The sequence below is a fragment of the Bos indicus genome, chromosome 6 (assembly GCF_029378745.1).
Source record: "Bos indicus isolate NIAB-ARS_2022 breed Sahiwal x Tharparkar chromosome 6, NIAB-ARS_B.indTharparkar_mat_pri_1.0, whole genome shotgun sequence".
Lineage (NCBI taxonomy): Eukaryota > Metazoa > Chordata > Mammalia > Artiodactyla > Bovidae > Bos > Bos indicus.
In genome coordinates, this window is record NC_091765.1 from 116,454,222 (window position 1) to 116,477,263 (window position 23,042).

General features: G+C 49.7%; 1 protein-coding gene across 1 annotated transcript in view; it reads left to right on the forward strand.

The window, feature by feature from the left end:
• Nucleotides 1-260: 260 nt before the first annotated feature.
• The window catches only part of TNIP2 (TNFAIP3 interacting protein 2), a 28,170-nt gene continuing 5,388 nt past the window's right edge, over nucleotides 261-23,042 (forward strand). Inside the window, exon 1 of the mRNA XM_070791911.1 lies at nucleotides 261-699. Within this exon, the coding sequence (XP_070648012.1) occupies nucleotides 421-699 (279 nt within the window). The 5' untranslated portion in view covers nucleotides 261-420. The remainder of the gene's footprint in view (nucleotides 700-23,042) is intronic.

Sequence of the window (23,042 nt, forward strand, 5' to 3'; positions counted from 1 at the left end):
ACCACGCTGTCCGCGTGGGGCGGGGCCTGGCCTTTCGGCGGGAGGCGGGTTAGGCTCTCCATGGGGGCGGGGTCTTGCGGCTCGGCAAGGGCGGGACCAAACTGTCCGCGTGGGGCGGGGCCTGGCCGCTCGGCGGGAGGCGGGGTCAGGCTCTCCGTGGGGGCGGGGTCTTGCGGCTCGGCATGGGCGGGACCAAGCTGTCCTTCGGGGGGCGGGGTCTGGAGGCTCACCGAGGGCGGGACCACGCTGTCCGCGGGGGGCGGGGCCTGCCTCTGGGCGCCGGGCGGGCTCGGGATCTCCGCGGAGGGCGGGGCGCGCCGGGAAAAGTTCCGGGAAGCTGGGCCGCCCCCCCTGCTCCCCCGGCCCAGACCCGGCGCGGAAGTTGCCGGCGGTCCGCGCCTCCCGGCCAGGCCCGCAGCCATGTCGTCCGGGGATGCGGAGTCCGGGGGGCGGGAGGGCGCCCCGCGCGCGGCTGCCGCGCTTTGCGGCCTGTACCACGAGGCGGGGCAGCGGCTGAGGCGCCTGCAAGACCAGCTGGCGGCCCGGGACGCCCTCATCGCGCGCCTCCGCGCCCGGCTCGCCGCGCTCGAGGGGGACACGGCGCCGTCGCTCGTGGACGCGCTGCTGGAGCAGGTGGCGCGCTTCCGGGAGCAGCTGCGGCAGCGGGACGGCGGCGCCGCGGAGGCCGCGCTGCGCCAGGTGCGGGGCGGCGGGGCCAGGCTTCCCGGGGGCTCCCTGGGGGCGCGTGTCCCCGGAGGCTGCGTGCGCCCGCCGGGCGTGAGGCGCGCGTGGTCTGCCGCGGCTGAGCCGTGTGTCTGTGGGTTCTGGGCGGTGCGCGCCGCGAGAGGGGTCAGGGCTGTGCGTCGAGCCGGGTTCCGCCGTGCGTGTGCGCGCTGTGTTCTCGGGCTCCGCACCCGCGTTGGGTCTGAGGGCTGTGTCTGCCGGTTTGAATTCCGAGGGGATGTGTGTGCGTGTGTTGGGTTCTGAGGGGTCTGACCCTGTTGCGTTTGAAGGAGTGTGTCGCTCCCTCACGTTCTGAGAGTTGCGTGTGCCAGGGCTCAGTCTGAGGGCTGTGTGTCCCTGTCGGTTGTGAGGGGTGTTTGTCCTTTCTGATTATATGGGATGTGTGTCGAGTTGGTTCTGAGGGGTGTGTGCATGTTAGTGTGTGTGTGTGGCGTTACCCTGTGGGGCCTGAGGGGTGTGTGTCCATATTGGTTACGAAGGGTGTGTTTGTTCCCACGTCGGGTCTGAGGGGTGCTGCGACCACGCTGTGTGTGTCTGTTATTTCTCAGGTGAGTGTGTTGGCTTCTGGGGGATGCGTGTGGCTTGTTGAGGCTGATGGTTGTGTGTCCTGAGGGTTCTGAGGAGTGTGTGCCCGTGTTGAGTTGCGGTGTGCTCGCGCATCTCCTGGGTTCTCAGGGATCTGCGCTCCTGTGTTAGTTAGGGGTTGTGTGGTTGTGAGGGTGTGTACGTTTGGCTGTGCTGAGCCGTCTGCCCCCGGTTGGCTTCTGAGGGGTGTGTGTGCCTGTGTGGCTCTGTTGGGCCTAAAGGGCGGATCTGCCCATCTTGGTCCTGAAGGGTGTGTGTGTCTGTGTTGGTTTTGAGGAGTGTGTGTTTCTGTGTTGGGCTCTGGAGGGTGTGTGTGTCCATTTCTGTTCTGAGAGGTTGTGCGCCTGTTGGATGTAACGGTGGTGTGTCCCTGCTGGTTCTTGGATGTGAGTCATCTGCTCCCACGTGGGATCTGAGGGCTGTCTACCTGGGCTCAGTTCTCAGAGGTGTTTGTGCCTCTGTGGATGCTAAAGGCTTTGTGTCTGCAGCAGCTCTGAGTGGCGTGTGTGTGTGGGTTTGGGGTGCTGTGTGTGTTTTCCCCTGCTGGGTCTGAGCCGTGTGTGCGCCTGTGTAGAGTCTGGGCTGTGTCTGCTCCCGTGATGGGTTCTGAAGGGTAATGTTCCCTGGTTGTGTCTGAGGGTTCTGTGCGCCCATATTAATTCTAAGGAGTATGTGGTTGTGTTGTTTTTAATAAACTTATTTACAGTTTATTTTTAATTGGAGGATAATTGCTTTACACTGTTGGGTTGGCTTCTGCCGTAAGTCAACATGAGTCAGCCGTGGGGATACACATGTCCCCTTCCTCCTACCCACCCATCCCCGCTCTCCAGGTCGTTAGGGAGCACTGAATTTGAGCTGTGTTGTACAGCAGCTTCCTGTTGTGAAACAGTGGTGGCTGTTTTACACACGGTAATGTATATGCTACTCGGAATCCATCCCACTCTCCTTCCCACTTTGTGTTGGTTTTCAGGTGTGTTTGTACATGCGGGTGTCTCAGCGGTGTGTGTGTGTGACTAGGGTCTGCAGGTTGTGAGTCTGTTCTGAAGGGTCTGTTCCTATGTTGGGTTTTGATGGTTGTGTCTGCATTGCTTCCGAAGGGTTGTGTGTCTGTGTTGTTTGTGATGGGTGTGTTCATGGTGGGTCTGAGGGTTATGTGTCCTTGTTGGCATTGAGGGCTGTGTTTCCTAGTTGTGTTCTAAGCAGCGTGTGCCCATTTTTGGAGTAAAGAGTATTTGTCCGTGTTGGTTCTGAGGCATGTGTGGGCTCCCATGTTGGATCTGAGGAATGTGTTTCTGTTTTGGGTTGATGAGTGTGTGTTTGTGTTGTGTCTGAGGGTGTGTTGCACATACTGGATCTCAAGTTTTTGTCTCCATGTTCAGTTCAGGAAAGTGTACCATTTTGGTTCTGAGGAGTGGAGTCTGCGTTGGTTCTCAGGGATGTGTGTGTCTGTGTCGTGTCTGGGTGGTGTCTGAGTCATTCTCAGCAGCATGTCTGTCTGTGTTGGGTGTGAGGGCTGTGTGTGTGGGCTCTGAAGGGCATCTGCATTTGTTGGGTTCTGAGTGGAGTGTTCCCACGTGAGTCTGAGGAGGGTGTGTGTCTCTGCTGGTTTCTGAAGTGCATGTGCTCTGAGTGCTGTGTGTGTCTGTGTGTGTTTGGGGTTCTGAGTGCTGTGTGTGTCTGTGTGTGTGCTGGGTCCGAGGGGTGTGGGCGCTCGTCTGGGCTCTGGAGGCGTGTATGTGTGTTGGGTTCTGTAGGTTGTCTTGTCTGTGATGGTTTTGAGGGTTGTCGTGTGCCGGTATTGAATCTGATGATTGTGTACCAGCTGAATTCAGAGGGGTCTCCTCCCACGTTGGGTCTGAGGGGTGTATATCTGTGTTGGGTTCTGAGGGATGTGTGCCTGTGTTGGGTCTTAGGGATGAGTGTGGGTGTTGTTTGTGTCTGGAGTGTGTGTGTGTTCATGCTGAGTCCTGCGCTCCGTGCACAGGCACTGGGCTGGGTGTGTGTAGTGCATGCCTCTAGGCTCCTCGTGTGTGTGGGTTGTGTTAGGTTCAGGGCCATGTGAACCCTAATGTCCGTGATCTCTGTTAGCCCTCGTTGTGAATGTATCTTTCAGTAGTAACACCTCTGCTCTGCAGGGAGTGATGACAGAGTGGGAAGCTGCCAGAGTGCCTGAAAACAGACTTAAATCCTTACTTTCCCACTTTCTTATCCTTGTCTTTGACATCATAAGACATCTTATGCTGTCTGTCTGCATGAAATATTATTAAATACTCAAATCAGGAGCAAGAGTAACAGTGTTTTCCTACAATAGCTGTTTGGCACTGCCCCAGAGCTTTTGGTGAACTCTGATCTATTATCCCATTTGGCGCATCACTATTATCCAGGTTTTCCCAGTAAAGAATCTAGGCCTGCAAAAGAGAACTTTTACTACCGGGCTTGGCCCTGCAGCCCAGAGCGAAAGACAGACGTGTTTTGTTTTGTTTTATAAAAGTAATTTTGAATATCTGAGCAACCGAGGAAAGACTAAAGAATAAGATAGCCACCGTAATGGCACTGCAGGGAGATAACCAGTGTTAATCTCTTGGCATGCCTCTTCCCTGTTTTTCCTTTAACTATAGGGTTTGTATACATTTGGCACCGTTGAATTCATGCTGTCTTCTACAGTTTTACTTAATATCATGTGTTTTACTGAAAGTTTTCCTTCTGTTTCAGGTTTTCAGGATTCATTAACAAAAGACACCAATCGCTACACACACAGTGCACGCTCAGTCCTTCGCACACACACAGTGCACGCTCAGTCCTTCGCACACTGCTGTTCATTTGACTTTGTGAATCATAAGGCTTCTTGAACCTCGGGGCCTAGCCAGACCTCCAGGGTCTCAAGAACTTCCAAGACCCTCTCCCTGTCTTATCTGAAGTGCCACTTGGCTTGCTGGTAACAACCGGTGTGGTAGTGGGTAGGCACGTAACCCAGGCGGTGACCAGGCAAGTCAGGAGCAGGTCAGGGGCTTGCTGTTCTGCACCTGAAGCCTGGAGAAGCCTACTTCCATTTTAATTCCCTAACATCATGACGTCAATATTTTCTTGTCTGCATCGTTTTAAATGCCTTTGGGAGATAGATGTCTTCCTCAGTCCAGCTCTCTCCCTTTTCTTGGGGAAGGTGGGTTGTAACATACCAGGGTAGCAGGAAGTTTCGTGGTCTGCACCGCTGACCTTATGTTGTGGACACCAGGAGTGATAGGTGGGTGCAGAGCGGGGACCGGAGCACATCGCTCCCGAGCAGGATGCTGGTGGCCACTGGTGCTCAGTTGCCATGTCTCCCCAACGTCCCGTGGCCCCCAGCCTCTAACCGAAGCTCAGGTAGAATCAGGTCTGTAGTTCTGGGACTACTGGCCCTTTGACCTCCGACATGTGCTTTTTGTTTTAGGATTTTAAATTATTTAAAGAGAAATTAAATGATCTGGTGTCTTACGGAGTTATACGTTTGTTGCTTACCCCTACATATCTCTGGGGTTGGTCAGAGCCCGTGGAAGGATGCAGAGGTGTACACCTCGCAGAGGCCCTGGGGTCACTGAAGTGGCCGCAGAGTGAAAGCAACCAGAGGAATTGGTTGACTCACTTGTCTCATCAGTGGCCACGTCAGCCAGGTGCTTCGGAGCGGGGCTGGACTGTGTGAGCCAGGTCTGGGAGGACCGCGGGCTCCCGGGGAAGACGCTGAGGCTCACAGGTGTGGAAGGACGGCCAGGTGATCAGAGCATCTGTGGCCAGGCTGCAGTTCGTGCGTGGTGGGGCCAGATCGGTCTTGAGAATTTTGATCTTTTTTGCTGCCACAGTGGGGCTCAGACCATAGCTTATTTGTCACATGAGCTCTGGACGGAGGACTTTGCATAGCTCTTCCAGTTAAGACTTTCTGGAATAATGGCGCTGACTCACTGTGCGGCCTGTAGTTACTCAGCCCTGTCGCTAGCCTCATGGGCCCTGCTTGCTCCTGATAGATCCGGTTGCGCCTTTCCTTCTGCTGTGCTGTTGATGAGTGGAAGAGCACGCACACTTTCAAACAGGTTATATTAGGTTTTGTGTGTGTGTGCTGGGTGTGTGTGTGTATTTTTTTTACCATCTGTCTCCATACCTCTTTTAATCTTGTGCAACAAACTCTGTATCCATCAAACAATGATTTCCCATCTCCCGATTCTGTCCCCCCACCCCACTGGCAGCCACCCTTTTACTTTGTCTCTATGATGTTGACTGCTCTGGATACCTCCTATAAATGGAATCAGATCAGATCAGATCAGTTGCTCAGTCGTGTACGACTCTTTGCGACCCCATGAATCGCAGCACGCCAGGCCTCCCTGTCCATCATCAACTCCCAGAGTTCACTCAGACTCACATCCATCGAGTCAGTGATGCCATCCAGCCATCTCATCCTCTGTCATCCCCTTCTCCGCCTGCCCCCAATCCCTTCCAGCATCAGAGTCTTTTCCAGTGAGTCAACTCTTCACATGAGGTGGCCAAAGTACTGGAGTTTCAGCTTTAGCATCATTCCTTCCAAAGAAATCCCAGGGCTGATCTCCTTTAGGATGGACTGGTTGGATCTCCTTGCAGTCCAAGGGACTCTCAAGAGTCTTCTCCAACACCACAGTTCAAAAGCATCAATTCTTCGCCACTCAGCCTTCTTCACAGTCCAACTCTCACATCCATACATGACCACAGGAAAAACCATAGCCTTGACTAGATGAACCTTTGTTGGCAAAGTAATGTCTCTGCTTTTGAATATGCTATGTAGGTTGGTCATAACTTTCCTTCCAAAGAGTAAGTGTCTTTTAATTTTATGGCTGCAGTCACCATCTGCAGTGATTTTGGAGCCCAGAAAAAGAAAGTCTGACACTGTTTCCACTGTTTCCCCATCTATTTGCCATGAAGTGATGGGACCGGATGCCATGATCTTTGTTTTCTGAATGTTGAGCTTTAAGCCAACTTTTTCACTCTCCACTTTCACCTTCATCAAGAGGCTTTTTAGTTCCTCTTCACTTTCTGCCATAAGGGTGGTGTCATCTGCATATCTGAGGTGATTGATATTTCTCCCGGCAATCTTGATTCCAGCTTGTGTTTCTTCCAGTCCAGCATTTCTCATGATGTACTCTGCATATAAGTTAAATAAACAGGGTGACAATATACAGCCTTGACATACTCCTTTTCCTATTTGGAACCAGTCTGTTGTTCCATGTCCAGTTCTAACTGTTGCTTCCTGACCTGCATACAAATTTCTCAAGAGGCAGATCAGGTGGTCTGGTATTCCCATCTCTTTCAGAATTTTCCACAGTTTATTGTGATCCACACAGTCAAAGGCTTTGGCATAGTCAATAAAGCAGAAATAGATGTTTTTCTGGAACTCTCTTGCTTTTTCCACGATCCAGCGGATGTTGGCAATTTGATCTCTGGTTCCTCTGCCTTTTCTAAAACCAGCTTGAACATCAGGAAGTTCACGGTTCACATATTGCTGAAGCCTGGCTTGGAGAATTTTGAGTGTTACTTTACTAGCGTGTGAGATGAGTGCAGTTATGCGGTAGTTTGAGCATTCTTTGGCATTGCCTTTCTTTGGGATTGGAATGAAAACTGACCTTTTCCAGTCCTGTGGCCACTGCTGAGTTTTCCAAATTTGCTGGCATATTGAGTGCAGCACTTTCACAGCATCATCTTTCAGGATTTGGAATAGCTCAACTGGAATTCTATCACCTCCACTAGCTTTGTTCATAGTGATGCTTTCTAAGGCCCACTTGACTTCACATTCCAGGATGTCTGGCTCTAGGTCAGTGATCACACCATCGTGATTATCTGGATCGTGAAGATCTTTTTTGTACAGTTCTTCTGTGTATTCTTGCCATCTCTTCTTAATATCTTCTGCTTCTGTTAGGTCCATACCATTTCTGTCCTTTATCGAGCCCATCTTTGCATGAAATGTTCCTTTGGTATCTCTGATTTTCTTGAAGAGATCTCTAGTCTTTCCCATTCTGTTGTTTTCCTCTATTTCTTTGCATTGATCGCTGAAGAAGGCTTGCTTATCTCTTCTTGCTATTCTTTGGAACTCTGCATTCAGATGCTTATATCTTTCCTTTTCTCCTTTGCTTTTCGCTTCTCTTCTTTTCACAGCTATTTGTAAGGCCTCCCCAGACAGCCATTTTGCTTTTTTGCATTTCTTTTCCATGGGGATGGTCTTGATCCCTGTCTCCTGTACAGTGTCACGAACCTCATTCCATAGCTCATCAGGCACTCTATCTATCAGATCTAGGCCCTTAAATCTATTTCTCACTTCCACTGTATAATCATAAGGGATTTGATTTAGGTCATACCTGAATGGTCTAGTGGTTTCCCCTGCTTTCTTCAATTTAAGTCTGAATTTGGCAATAAGGAGTTCATGGTCTGAGCCACAGTCAGCTCCCAAGTCTTGTTTTTGCTGACTGTATAGAGCTTCTCCATCTTTGGCTGCAAAGAATATAATCAATCTGATAAATGGAATAGTACGCTATTTATCTTTTCGTGACTAGTTTATTTCACTTAACATGATGTCCTCAAGGTTCATCCATGTTGTAACATCTGTCAGAATTTCCTTCCTTTTTAACGCTGAATAATGCTCCACATTTTGCTTTTGTCTATTCCTCCGTTGATGGACACTAGGGTTTCTTCCGTGTTTTAGCTTTTACAAACATCACTGCTGTCATGAACATAAGTGTGTAAATATCTCTTTCAGATCCTTCTTTCAGTTCTTCTGGGTCTTTATCCAGAAGTGGAATTGCTACATTGCTGGATCGTGTGATATTTCTATTTTTAATTTCTTGAGGGACTTCCATACTGTTTTTCCACAGTGGCTGTACCATTTTACATTCCCATAAATAGGGCAGAAGGGTTCCAGTTTCTCCACATCCTAACCAACATTGCTATTTTCTGTATTTTTGTTAGTAGGCAGCCTAATAGGTGTGTGGTAATTTAGTACAAGGGCTTTGCTGGTGGCTCAGTGATAAAGAATCCACCTGCCAATGCAGGAGATATGGATTTGATCTCTGGGTCAGGCAGATCCCCTGGAGAAGGAAACGGCAACCCACTCGGGTATTCTTGCCTGGGACATCCCATGGACGGAGGAGCCTGGCGGGCTGCAGTCTGTGGGTTCACAAAGAGTTGGATGTGACTTAGCAACTAAACAACAAGAACAATTTAGTACAAAATTATTGTAGTTGTGAAAGTGAAGTCTCTCAGTCATGTCCGACTCTTTGCGACCCCATGGACTGCAGCCTACCAGGCTCCTCCGTCCATGGGATTCTCCGGGCAAGAGCACTGGAGTGGGGCGCCATCGCCTTCTCCTTCACTTTCACTTTTCACTTTCCTGCATTGGAGAAGGAAATGGCAACCCACTCCAGTGTTCTTGTCTGGAGAATCCCAGGGACGGGGGAGCCTGGTGGGCTGCCGTCTATGGGGTCGCACAGACTCGGACACGACTGCAGCAGCAGCATTGTAGTTTTGATTTGCAATTCCTTTTAATGGTAAGTGATGTTGAGCATCATTTCGTGTGCTTATTGGCCATTTTTATATTTTCTTTGAAGAAACGTCAAGCCTTTTGCCCATTAAAGGTACTTACTTAGTTGGTTGCATCAGGCCTTAGTTGCAGCGTGCAGGCTCTTTGGTTGTGATGCACGGGCTTTCGTTGCAGCGCGCAGGCTGCAGCGCATGCAGGCTCAGCAGCGGCGGCACCCAGGCTCTCTAGGTGTGGCTCGTAGGCTTAGTTGCTCTGCGGTGGGGTCTTAGTTCCCCAACCGGGGATTGTACCTGAGTCCCCTGCATTGCAAGGTGGATTCTTAACCACTGGGCCACCAGGGAAGTCCTTGTCTGTTTTTGAACTGGGTTATTTTGTTGAATTTCAGGAGTACTCTATATATGCTAGATGCTAATCCCTTAACAGATATATAATTTGCAAATATTTCATCTCATTCTGTGGGGAAACAGTAGAAACTGGCTGACTTTATTTTTCTGGGCTCCAAAATCACCGCAGATGGTGACTGCAGCCATAAAATTAAAAGACGCTTACTCCTTGGAAGGAAAATTATGAGCAACCTAGACAGCATATTAAAAAGCAGAGACATTAATTTGCCAACAAATGTCCGTCTAGTCAAGGCTATGGCTTTTCCAGTGGTCATGTATGGATGTGAGAGTTGGACTGTGAAGAAAGCTGAGTGCCGAAGAATTGATGCTTTTGAACTGTGGTGTTGGAGAAGACTCTTGAGAGTCCCTTGGACTGCAAGGAGATCCAACCAGTCCATCCTAAAGGAGATCAGTCCTGGGTGTTCATTGGAAGGACTGATGCTGAAGCTGAAACTCCAGTACTTTGGACACCTGATTCGAAGAGCTGACTCATTAGAAAAGACCCCAATACTGGGAAAGATTGAGGGCAGGCGGAGAAGGGGACGACAGAGGATGAGATGGCTGGATGGCATCAGCGACTCGATGGACATGGGTTTGGGTGGACTCTGGGAGTTGGTGAAGGACAGGGAGGCATGGTGTGCTGCGACTCATGGGGTCGCAAAGAGTCGGACACAACTAAGCGACTGAACTGAACTGAACTGAACATCCCATTCTGTAGGTTGTCTTTTTGCTCCATGGATATTGTTGTTTCGTGTGCAAAATTTCTAAACTTTCATTTTAAAAGTTGCCAATTTGTCTGTTTTCTTTTGCTACCTGTGCCTTGGATGCCATAACCAAGACATCATTGTCAAATGCAGTGTTACCAAGTGTTTGCCCTATGTTTCTTCTAAGAGTTTTATAGCTTAAGGTGTTACGTTTAAGTCTTTGGTCCATTTTGAGGTCATTTCCATGTATTTGAAAACATTGTCTATTTTCGGCTGCGGCAGTTCTTCGCTGCCGCGCGCTGCTCTGGTGGCGGGTGGACTCCTCGTCGAAGTGGTGTCTCTTGTGGAACACGGACTCCAGGGCGCCTAGGTGTCAGTACTTGTGCCACGTGGGCTTAGTTGCTCCGCATTATGTGAGTTCTTCCCAGGCCAGGGATCGAACCTGTGCCCTCTACATTGGCGGGTGGGTTCTTAACCACTGGATCACCACGGAAGTTTTAGATAAAGGTCCAACTTCATTCTTTGGCAAGCGGATATCCGGTTTTCCTAGCACCATTTTTTGAAAAGCCTGTCTTTCCCATCGAAAGGTCTTAGCGGCCTTCTCAACCCGTCTGTCAGGCAGGGTCTGTTCTGGGCTCTGTGTAGTTTTCTTTGGTCTGTATGTTTGTCTTTATGTCAGTGCTCACTGTTTTGATTACTGTAGCTTTGTAGTAAGTTTTGAAATCAGGAAGTGTTCTCTCTCTTTTTTTTTTTAAATATTGCTTTGGCTATTTGGGGTCCTTTCAGATTGCATATGAATTTTAGGATCAGTTTTCCTATTTCTCCAAAAAAAAAAATTGAGATTTTTCAGTTTTCGTCTGGGCTGCACAGCTCGCAGTTTCCAAAGCTCCAAAGAATAGCAGAAAGAGATAAGAAAGCCTTCCTCAGTGATCAGTGCAAGGAAATAGAGAAAAACAATAGAATGGGAAAGACTAGAGATCTCTTCAAGAAAGTTAAGATACCAAGGGAACATTTCATGCAAAGATGGACACAATAAAGGACAGAAACGGTATGGGCCTAACAGAAGCAGAAGATATTAAGAAGAGGTGGCAAGGATACACAGAAGAACTGTACAAAAAATATCTTCATGACCCAGATAACCACGACGGTGTGATTACTCACCTAGAGCCAGACATTCTGGAGTACAAAGTCAAGTGGGCCTTAGGAAGTATCACTGCAAACAAAGCTAGTGGACGTGATGGAATTCCAGTTGACCTATTTCAAGTCCTAAAAGATGATGCTGTGAAAGTGCTGCACTCAATATGCCAGCAAATTTGGAAAACTCAGCAGTGACCACAGGACTGGAAAAGGTCAGTTTTCAGTCCAGTCTCAAAGAAAGGCAAAGCCAAAGGATGTTCAAACTACTGCACAGTTGCACTCATCTCACACGCTAGCAAAGTAATGCTCAAAATTTTCCATGCCAGGCTTCAACAGTACACGAACCATGAATTTCTAGATGTTCAAGCTGGATTTAGAAAAGACAGTGAAAGTGAAAGTCACTCAGTTGTGTCCAGCTCCTTGCAACCCCATGGACTATACAGTCCATGGAATTCTCCAGGCCAGAATACTGGAGTGGGTAGCCTTTCCCTTGTGCAGGGGATCTCCCCAACCTAGGGATCGAACGCAGGTCTCCGGCATTGCTGCTGGATTCTTTGCCAGCTGGGCCACAGGGAAGCCCAAGAATACTGAAGTGGGTAGCCTATCCCTTCTCCAGTGGCTCTTCCCGACCCAGAAATTGAACTGGGGTCTCCTGCATTGCAGGAGGATTCTTTATCAACTGAGCTATCAGGGAAGCCAGAAAAGGCAGAGGAACCAGAGATCAAATTGCCAACATCCTTTGGATCATAGAAAAAGCAAGAAAATTCCAGAAAAACATCTGCTTTATTGACTATGCCAAAGGCTTTGTGTGGATCACAATAAACTGGAAAATTCTTAAAGAGATGGGAATACCAGACCACCTTCCCTGCCTCCTGAGAAATCTGAGAAATCATGTGAAATGCTGGGCTGGATGAAGCACAAACTGGAATTAAGATTTTGGGGAGAAATATCAATAACCTCAGATATGCAGATGATACCACCCTTATGGCAGAAAGCCAAGAGGAACTAAAGAGCCTCTTGATGAAAGTGAAAGAGGAGAGTGTAGAAGCTGTCTTAAAACTCAACATTCAAAAAGCAAAGATTATGGCATCCGGTCCCATCACTTCATGGCAAACAAATGAGGAAACAATGGAAACAGTGACAGACTTTACTTTTTTGGGCTCCAAAATCACTGCAGATGATGACTGCAGCCATGCAATTAAAAGGCACTTGCTCCTTGGAAGAAAAGCTATGACAAACCTAGACAGCATATTAAAAAGCAGAGACATCACTTTGCCAACAATGGTCTGGATAGTCACAGCTATGATTTTTCCAGTAGTCAGGTATGGATGTGAGAGTTGGACCATGAAGAAGGCTGAGTGCCAAACAATTGATGCTTTTGAACTGTGATGCTGGAGAAAACCATTGAGAGCCTCTTGGACAGCAAGGAGATCCAACCCGTCCATCCTAAAGGAGATCAGTCTGAATATTCACTGGAAGGACTGATGCTGAAGCTGAAGCTCCAACACTTTGGCCACCTGATGCAAAGAACTGACTCATTTGAAAAGACCCTGATGCTGGGAAAGATTGAGGGCAGGAGAGAAGGGAGTGACAGAGGATGAGACGGTTGGATGGCGTCATGGACTCAACAGACATCCGTCGATCAGACTCTGGGAGATGGTTGCAAAGAGGTGGACATGACGTTGCCACTGAACAACAGCAAGGTGGTGTTCGCTGTGGGTTTTTCTATGGTTTTACGCGGAGGTAGTTTCCTTTTGTTGCTGTTTGTTGCGTGTTTTTATTATGAAAGTGTTGAATTTTGTCGAATGCTTTTCTGCATCACTTGATATGATCATATGTTTTCTTCCCCTTCCTTCTGGTAATGTAGTAGGTTACATTGATCAATTCCTTCCTCCCTCCCTTCCTTTTTTTGGATGAAATATGTTTGTGAAGGTAACCACAGCACAGTACTGTTATTACCTAAATCTACATGTAGCAAATGTGGTGAAAAATGTTGTGATTAGAAAAGATTAATAATAGCACTCTCATTTCATTGCAAGGGATTGATGCTGTCAGAGATGGAAAACAGACAAGGACACACAGTCGTGCCTTATGTTCCTCGGAAGACCTCGTCTCATATGTTGTTGTTTATCAGATATTAATCAAGTTACCTGATCGTCTTCAGATACAGTGTGTGGGCTTGGAGGAGGGCATGGCAGCCCACTCCAGTGTTCTTGCCCGGGGAAGCCCATGGACGGAAGAGCCTGGTGGGCTGCAGTCCATGGGGTCACAAAGAATGAGACACGACTGAGTGAGCATGCGTGCACATACTTCATGAGGATGTTTGCATCGGTGTTCATAAGGGACATCAGTCTGTTGCTTTCTTGCCTCTGTCTGGCTGCTGACCTCACAGAATAAGTTAGGAAATGTTGCCTCCTCTTTGGTTTTTTGGAAGAGTTTGGGAGGAATTGGTATTATTAATATTTCTTAAATACTGGATAGAATTCACTGATAAAATCTTCAGTGTCAAGCCTTTTTTCTTTTTTTGTAGGGAGATATTTTTTAAAAATAATGTATTTTTGGCTGGCTGGGTCTTCGTTGCCGTGCGGGCCTTTCTCTAGTCGGGGGAGCAGGGGCTGCTCTGTCGCGGTGCGCAGGCTTCTCAGCACAGTGGCTTCTCTTGAGGAGCACGGACTTCAGGCACGTGGGCTTCAGCAGTCGGTATCCCCGGGCTCTGGAGCATAGGCTAATACTTGTGGTGCACAGGCTTAGTTGCTCTGCAGCATCTGGGATCTTCCCTGATCAGGGATCGAACCTGTGTCTCCTGCACTGACAGGTGGATTGACCACTGAGCCACCAGGGAAGCCTGTGGGCAGATCTCTGATTACTGATTCACTCTCCTTACTATTGGTAGTTAGATGTCTATTGAGTTTTTGTTTCTGTGATTTGGTCTTGGTAGAAATTGTGTTTTTAAGAATTTGTTTCATCTAGGTTATCTCATCTGCTGGTTTATAATTGTTCATAGTACTCATTTGTAATCATTTTTATTTTCATAGAATTGGTAGTAACATCTCTACGTACATTGCTGATTTTAGTAATTAGTGTCTTCTTTCTTTTTGTAATCTGTCTAGCTAAAGTTTATCCATTTTGCTGATCTTTCTGAAGAGCTAACTTTTGGTTTCATTGATTTCTCTTATAGTTTTTCTGTTCTCTATTTCATTTATCTCTGCCCTAATCTTTATTTTTCATTCCTTTTGCTAGCTTTGGATTTAGTTTGTTCTTTCTTTTCTAGTTCCTTAACTTGTAAAGTTATATTGCTGATTGGAGATCTTTCTAGGTTTATTGTTGTTGTTCCCTCACTAAGTCATGTCCAACTCTTTGTGACCCCATCGACTGTAGCACACCAAGCTTCCCTGTCCTTTACCATCTCCTGGAGTTTGCTCAAACTCATGTTCATTGATTCGATGATGCCATCCAATCATCTCATCCTCTGTTGTCCCCTTCTCCTCCTGCCCTCAATCCTTCCCAGAATCAGGGTCTTTTTCCAGTCAGTTGGCTCTTCGCATCAGTTGGCCAAAGTATTGGAGCTTCAGCATCAGTCCTTTGAATATTCAGGGTTGATTTCCTTTAGGATTAACTGGTTTGATCTCTTTGCTGTCCAAAGGACTCTTAAGAGTCTTCTCCAGCACCACAGTTCAAAAACATCATTCTTCGGCGCTCAGCCTTCTTTATGGTCCAACTCTCACATTCGTACATGATACTGGAGAAACCATAGCTTTGACTGTACACCCACCATAGAGCCGCCTGGTGGGTGATCCACAAACTGGAGAACAATTATACCAAAGAGGTTCTCACACTGTTGCAAAAGTTCTAGGGGCCACAACAGACTTCCCAACCTGGCGATCTGGCAAAGGGGCTGGCATCCCAGGGAATCTGATCTTGAAGTCAGCGGGATGTGATTACAGAACTTCCAAAGGACTGGGGAAACAGACAAAACCTTGTGTGCACCAGGACCCAGGAGAAAGGGGCCGTGACCCCACAGGAGCCTGAGCCAGACTTGCCTAGGAGTGCGTGAGAGTCTCTGGCAGAGGCGTGAGTCGGCAGTGGCCAGCTGTGTGCTCAGGGGCACTGGCAGCGGCAGTCCTGGGGGGTGCGGCCTACTGGCCTCAGTCCTCTGGGCAGAGGTCACCAGTACCCCTATCGTAGAGCCTACAGCCTGCAGTAGAGATGGCGACTCTAGGACTGGACCGCCTCAGGCCAAACTACAGGGAAGAAGCACAGCCCCGCTCATCAGCAGAGAATTGGATCAGAGATTCGCTGAGCATGGCCCCGCCCACCAGAGCAAGACCCAGTTTTCCCTACAGCCAGTCCCTCCCATCAGGAAGCTTGCACCAGCCTGTCATCCTTCTCCATCAGAGGGGCAGACAGAATGAAAACCACAATCACAGAAAGCTAACCAAACTGACCACATGGACCACAGCCTGGTCTAACTCAGTGAAACTGTGAGCGGTGCCGTGTAGAGCCGCGCAAGACGGATGGGTCGTGGTGGAGAGTTCTGACAAAACGTGGTCCATTGGAGAAGGAAATGGCAAACCACTTCAGCATTCTTGCCTGGAAAACGCCATGAACAGTATGAAAAAGCGAAACGATACAACACTGAAAGAGGGACTCCAGGTTGGTAGGTGCCTAGTGTATTACCGGAGAAGAGCAGGAAATAGCTCCAGAGGAACGAAAAGGCTGAGCCAAAGTGGAAACAACGCCCAGTTGTGGATGTTGTCTGGTGGTGAAACTAAAGTCCAGTGCTGTAAAGAAAAAGACTGCAGAGGAACCAGGGATATTAGGTCCATGAATCAAGGTAAATTGATTTACCTTGGTCAAACAAGAGTTGGCAAGAGTGAAATTGACATTTTAAGAATTAGGACACTAAAATGGAAGACAGTGGGTGAGATCAACTCAGGTGACCATCACATCTGCTACTGTGGGCGAGAATCCCATAGAAGAAACGGAGTGGCCCTCACAGTCAACAAGAGAGCCCGAAATGCAGTACTTGGGTGCAGTCTCAAAAACAACAGATTGATCTTGGTTTGTTTCCAAGGCAAACCTTTCAGTAGCACACTAATCCGGGTCTGTGCCCCAGCCACGAATGCAGAAGAAGCTGAAGTTGAATGGTTCTATGAAGACCCACAAGACCTTCTAGAACTAACGCCAAAAAAAGATGTCCTTCTTATCATAGGGGACTGGAATGCAAAAGTAGGAAGTCAAGAGATACCTGGAGTAACAGGCAAGTTTGGCCTTGGAGTACAAAACGAAGCAGGGCAGAGGCTGACAGAGAACACACTGGTCATAGCAAACACCCTCTTCCAACAACACAAGAGACGACTCTACACGTGGACATCACCAGATGGTCAATACCGAAATCAGATTGATTATATTCTTTGCAGTCAAAGATGGAGAAGCTCCACACAGGCAGCAAAAATAAGACTAGGAGCTGACTGTGGCTCACATAACGAGTTCCTTATTGTAAAATTCAGACTTAAATTGAAGAAAGTAGGGAAAACCACTAGCCCATTCAGGTATGACCTAAATAAATTCTCTTGTGATTATACAATGGAAATTTGACAAATAGATTCAAGAGATTGGATCTGATAGAGTGTGTGAAGAACTATGGACGGAGAGGTTCGTGACATTGTACAGGAGGCAGTGATCAAGACCATCCCCAAAATAAAGAAATTCTACAAGGCAAAATGGTTGTCTGAGGAGGCCTTACAAATAGCTGAGAAAAGAAGAGAAATAAAAGGCAAAGAAGAAAAGGAAAGTCATCTGAATTCTGAGTTCTATAGACTAGCAAGGAGAGATAAGAAAGCCTTAAGTGAACAATGCAAAGAAAGAGGAAAACAAGAGAATGGGAAAGACTAGAGATTTCTCCAAGAAAAGTAGAAATAGCAAGGGAACATTTCATGCAAAGATGGGCACAATAAAGGACAGAAACTGTGGACCTAACAGAAGCAGAAGAGGTGGCAAGCACCCACAGAAGAACTACACAAGAAAGGCCTTCACGACCCAGACAAGCACGATGGCGTGACCACTCACCCAGAGCCGACAGCCTGGAATGCGAAGTCAAGTGGGCCTTAGGAAGCATCACTACGAACAAAGCTAGTGGATAGAGGTGATCAGTTTCCACTGAGCTATTTCAAATCCTAAAAGATGATGTTACAGTTCTGCACTCAATGTGTCTGTAAATTTGGAAGACTCAGCGTTGGCCACAGGACTGGAAAAGGTCAGCTTTCATTCTAATCCCAAAGAAAGGCAATGCCAAAGAATGCTCAAACTACTGCACAATTGCTCATTTCACATGCTAGCAAGATAATGCTCAAAATCCTTCAAGCTAGGCTTTATTCAACAGTACATGAACCAAGAACTTCCAGGCGTACAAGATGGACTTAGAAAAGGCAGAGGAACCAGAAATCAAATTGCCAACATCAATTGGATCATATAAAAAAGCAAAGGAATTCCAGAAAAATACCTGCTTCATTGACTATGCAAAAGCCTTTGACTGTGTGGATCATCTTCAAGAGATGGGAATACCAGGCCATCTTACCTGCTTCCTGAGAAAGCTGTATACAGGTCAAGAAGCAACAGTTAGAACCAGACACGGAACAACGGACTGGTTCCAAATTGGGAAAAGAGTATGTTGAGGCTGTATATTGTCACCCTGCTTATTTAACTTATATGCAGAGTACATCATGTGAAATGCTGGGCTGGATTAAGCACAAGCTGGAATCAAGATTGCTGGGAGAAATATCAACAACCTCAGATACGCAGATGACACCACCCTAATGGGAGAAAGCAAAGAGGAACTAAAGAGAGTCTTGATGAAAGTGAAAGAGGAGAGTGAAAAAACTGGCTTAAAACTCAACATTCAAAAAACTAAGATCATGGCATCTGGGTCCCATCACTTCATTCATGGCAAATAGATGGGGAAACAATGGAAACAATGAGAGACTTTATTTTTGGGGCTCCAAAATCACTGCAGATGGTGATTGCAGTCATGAAAGTTTTTAAAAGACGCTTGGTCCTTGGAAGAAAAGCTATGACTGGCCTAGACAGCATATTAAAAAGCAGAGACATTACTTTGCTGACAAAGGTTCCTGTAGTCAAATCTATGGTTTCTCTAGTGGTCATGTATGGATGTGAGAGCTGGACCATAAAGAAGGCTTGAGCCCTGAAGCATTGATGGTGCTGGAGAAGACTCTTGAGAGTCCCTTGGACTGCAGGGAAATCCAACCAGTCCATCCTAAAGGAAATCAGTCCTGAATATTCATTGGAAGGACTGATCCTGAAGCCGAAGCTCCAATACTTTGGCCATCTGATGTGAAGAACTGACCTACTGGAAAAAACCCTGATGCTGGGAAAGATTGAAGGCAGGAGAAGAGGGTGGCAGAGGATGAGATGGTTGCACGACATCTTTGACTCAGTGGACATGCATTTGAGCAAGCTCCGGGAAATGGTGAAAGACAGAGAGGCCTGGCGTGCTGCTGTCCATGGGTTTGCGAAGAGTTGGAGATGCCTGAGCGACTGAGACCTTATTTGGAAGTACGGCTTTTGCAGGTGTGATAAAGTGAGGTCTTCCTGGACTAGGGTGGGCCCCCGGTGCCTGGTATCCTTATAAGACACCCCGTGAAGATGGAGGCGGAGACGGTGTGATGCGTGCAGTTTCTAACGGTTACGAACTGGACTGGGACACGTGGCCAGACGGGCCAGTGTGCCTCCCACTTCAGAGCAACAAGTGCTGAAAACCTGGGGGCTGCAGGGGTCTGGGGTCTGCATGCGGCTGTGGGGCGGTAGGTCAGGCGGCCCTTGGCGGACGGGGAGCAGCCTGCAGTGGCCTGCCTCGTTCCTCAGGCGCTGGCTGGTTCCTGGCGGTGAGGCTGTCAATGTGGCAAGTCTGCACGTGAGCCAGGTCGGTCCTTCTTTCTGGGCCTTTGTTTACAGCTGTGCCGGCTCTTCATTGCTCTGGCCTTTCTCTCCGTCGCGGGGTGAAGGCCTCTCGCTGCGGTGGCTTCTCTGGCCGTGGAGCTCAGGTTCAGAGCGGGCGGGCTTCATTGTTGCAGCCCATTGGCTTAGCTGGCCCATGGCGTGTGGGGGTCTTTTCCATGGGTCAGACCCGTGTCCCCTGCACTGACAGATTCTTAAGCTGTGGAGCACCAGGGATGCCAGAGCCAGGTCATTTCTAAACTGATGTTTGAAGGAAGATTTTTAAGACAAAACATCAAGCCATTGTGTCCTTCAGATCCGAGCAGTCCTCCCCCTCGTCCGCCAGGTGCGGTGCTCTGGGTCTGTGTCGTCAGCAGGTGGAGAAGGGGCCCCGGTCCTGAGGCGGCACCCCCGGTCTTCTTCGCAGACACCTCCTGGCCTCCTCCTGGGGTGGGTGCGGCGAGGAGCGTCTTTGGGAAACCCCACGAGCCCCTGAAGCCGGGGGACCTCCTGCTGCGCTGTTGCTCGGCCTGTCTCCATCTAGCAGCTCAGGACGCTTGCAGATGAGGTGCTGCCCGAAGTCCTCCGGCCTCACAGAGGATGTGAGGGGGCGGCGGGAGGTGGAGGCAGAGGCCAGGGCAGCCGGTGCCGCTGCCTCCTTACGGTCACTGACTTCCTGGCCACTCACCCCCGTGAGCCTTAGAAGCTGGCCCCACGGGGCCTGGCCTGCACTGGTGTCGCGTACAGACTTCTGTCTGCATTCACAACATGCATATTTGTTTATGTATATTGATATCTTTCACATACAGGACACGTAAACACTTCTGTTTTACGTGAATACTCTTCCGTATCAGATAGAGACAAGGACAGAGGCGCTCCTGCTGAAGTCACAGCTTCTGACCTGAGTTAGCTTTTCAGGGAGGTGACTGTCCCCGCAGGACAGGGCTCTGTGCTCTCAGTGATTCCTCCAGATTTGGTTTTGAGCCACTGGGAGGGGAACTCGGTGCAGTTGGGTACGTGTGGTCGATGTCCTCGGGCACGTCCGTCCCCCGGCAGCGACAGGATCCCCGCAGGGCTGTGCTGCTGGACAGGGAGACGCGCCCGGGGAGGCTGGGCCGTGCTGGCCTGGGCTGTGTCCCCTTGGAGGGAAGCCCCTGCCGTATTTCCCACAGGAAAGCACAGGACGGGGCCTTGATTGGCTGGTAGGCCTTCAAAAGTGGCCAGTTTTTAAGGAACACAGTCCAAGGCCGAGAACTGGGTCTGGGTTTGTGTTTTTAGGTTCAGTGCTGCCGGGACAGTCTGCAGAGAGAGCCTGCCCTCCCATCAGGGTTGGGCTTCCCTGGTGGCTCAGAGGTTAAAGCGTCTGCCTGCAGTGCAGGAGACCTGCGTTTGATCCCTGGGTCGGGAAGATCCCCTGGAGAAGGAAATGGCAACTCACTGCAGTATTCTTGCCTGGCGAATCCCATGGAAGGAGGAGCTTGGTGGGCTACAGTCCACAGGGTTGCAAAGAGTCGGACACGACTGAGCGACTTCACTTTCACCTTCTGGGGCTCACCCAGACCAAGTGCCTTGGCACCTGCCGGCGGCCCCAGCTGTGTGGACAGGCTTGGAAGGCCCTGGACGGGGCCTGCAGGGCCGGCCTGGTGCTGGAGGGCCGTGTGTTGGGAGGAGGTTCTGATGCCCTCTGGCCAGGTCCAGAGAGAGGCCTCTTTTCCTCCTTCAGCCCAGCGGTGAGGTCATCAGGGCCCAAAGGAAGGATGAAGTAGTGGCCTTCCAAGAACAGGCCTTGCCCGGCTTGGCTGTGATGCCCGTGAGGTCAGAGGGCAGTGAGGCATGATGGGCTGATGGCGCGCCAGCGCCGGACGCCTGTGGGCAAGAGCCCTGCTGCTGAAGTTGATCCGCTGGCGCTTGTCACACCCGTTGTCGCCAGTCCTGATTTCCCGTCCACCTGGTGCTGGACATGGCCCATCTGCCAGGGCCTGACCTCACTTCCCCGCCCGCTGCCCTCACGGCCACCTGCTGTCCCCTCGCCACCTTCATGAGTGAGTCCCTGGCCTTCCCCGAGGCCTTTCCCAAGAGAGCTAGGCCGACTGATTCTTCTAATGGAGTTTCCCTTCTTGTCTTTCTGTTCACTTCTAGAGCAAAGTCCGAGGAAAATGGGGAAAAGGGTGCTCTTAAAGCTCCCTGAGGGAGCTCTGGTGGCCCAGTGGTTAGGACCCTGTGCTTTCACTGCCAAGGGCCTGGGTTCGATCCCTGGTCGAGAAATAGATCCTGTAAGGTGCGCGAAAAAACTTCCCCGAGAGAATGAGGACGAGGCTTTCAGAGTATTTTCTGGTCACCTGGTTAGCGCACTGCCGTCACGGGCTGGGGTTATCTGTGGATGGGGCATGACCGATGCTGGGGGAGCAGCCCTCGCCTCACGGATGTGGGTTTGGGCCCAGGGAGGGACCCAGAGCCTGGCCGTGCTCCTGAGTCCCCCAGTTGTTTACTTTTATTGAGGTATAGCTGATTTACAGTATTTCATTAATTCCTACTATACAGCAAATTGAGTCAGTTATACATATATATATAAAACATTGTATGTATACATACGTGTGTGTGTGAGTCGCTCAGTCGTGTCCAACTTTGTGCAACCCCATAAAGTGTAGACAGGCCCCTCTGTCCATGGGATTTCCCGAGCAACAATACCGGAGTGGGTTGCCATGCCCTCCTCTAGGGGATCTTCCTGGCCCAGGTCTCCTGCATTGCAGGCGGATTCTTACCGTCTGAGCCACCAGGGAAGCCCATGCATGTGTGTGTATGTATATGGTGTATACTCTTTCGTATCCTTGCCCGTGTGGTTTACCGCAGGATGCCGAGTACACTTCCCTGCGCTCCACAGTAGGGCCTTGTCTGCTCCTTCTCTGTTAATTGTCCGCCTCTCCTAATCCCAGACTCCCACCCCAGCCCTCCCCACTTGCCCTCCCCCTGGGCAACCACAGAGTGTCCTCTGTTTCTGTGTGGTGGGAACACTGGTGTCATATTTTAGATTCCACGTATGCGTGATATATGGTATTTGTCTTTCTCTTTCTGACTTTAGTATGATTGCCTCTAGGTCCACCCCATCAGTTCTTTTTTCTAATATTTTATTTATTTAGCTGTGCTGGGTCTTAGTTGCAGCATGTCGGATCTAGTTCCCTGACGTGGAATGGAACCCAGGTCCCCTGCATTGGGAGCTTGGAGTCCCAGCCACTAGACCAACAGGGAAATCCCCACAATTACTTCCTAACCCCAGGCTTGGGCAGACCCAGCCGTGAGACTTGTAGGGATGTATCCGTGGCTGTGTCTGCACGGGGCGCGCCTTCTAGGGATGTATCCTGTGGCTGTGTCTGCACAGGGCGTGCCTTCTAGGGATGTATCCTGTGGCTGTGTCTGCACGGGGTGTGCCTTCTAGGGATGTATCCCGTGGCTGTGTCTGCACGGGACGTGCCTTCTAGGGATGGATCCCGTGGCTGTGTCTGCACGGGGCGCGCCTTCTAGGGATGTATCCGTGGCTTGTCTGCACGGGACACGCCTTCTAGGGATGTATCCCGTGGCTGTGTCTGCACGAGGCACACCAGCTGGAGGCGTGTGCTTGGTCAGCCTGCACTCTGGCTTAAGCTCCAGGCTGTAGTTGAAAAGAACAGGCAGGTTGTGCGCTGCTGTGGGACACAGTATTTTACCAAGGAGCAGAAAAGCAGGGCACCAGGACAGTGCTGTCAGACCCCTGAGTGCAAAATACACGTGCCACAGACGCGTGCCAGCACCCTGGCGAGACCCCTGGCCAGATTGTGAGTAGTGGAGGGGAGGTCCTGGGTCCCTCGTGTAAGCGTGAGCGTGAGCGGAGCTCCGATGCTCCCTGCCACGCTCCCCGTGCATGCTCAGTCTCCACCCTGGCTTTCCAGAAGCTGTTTCCCCGTGTAGGATGGACGGGCTCCTCCTGCTGCACCTCCCTCGCATGCTCGTTACGGTGGACGTTACTCTGAAAGTGGG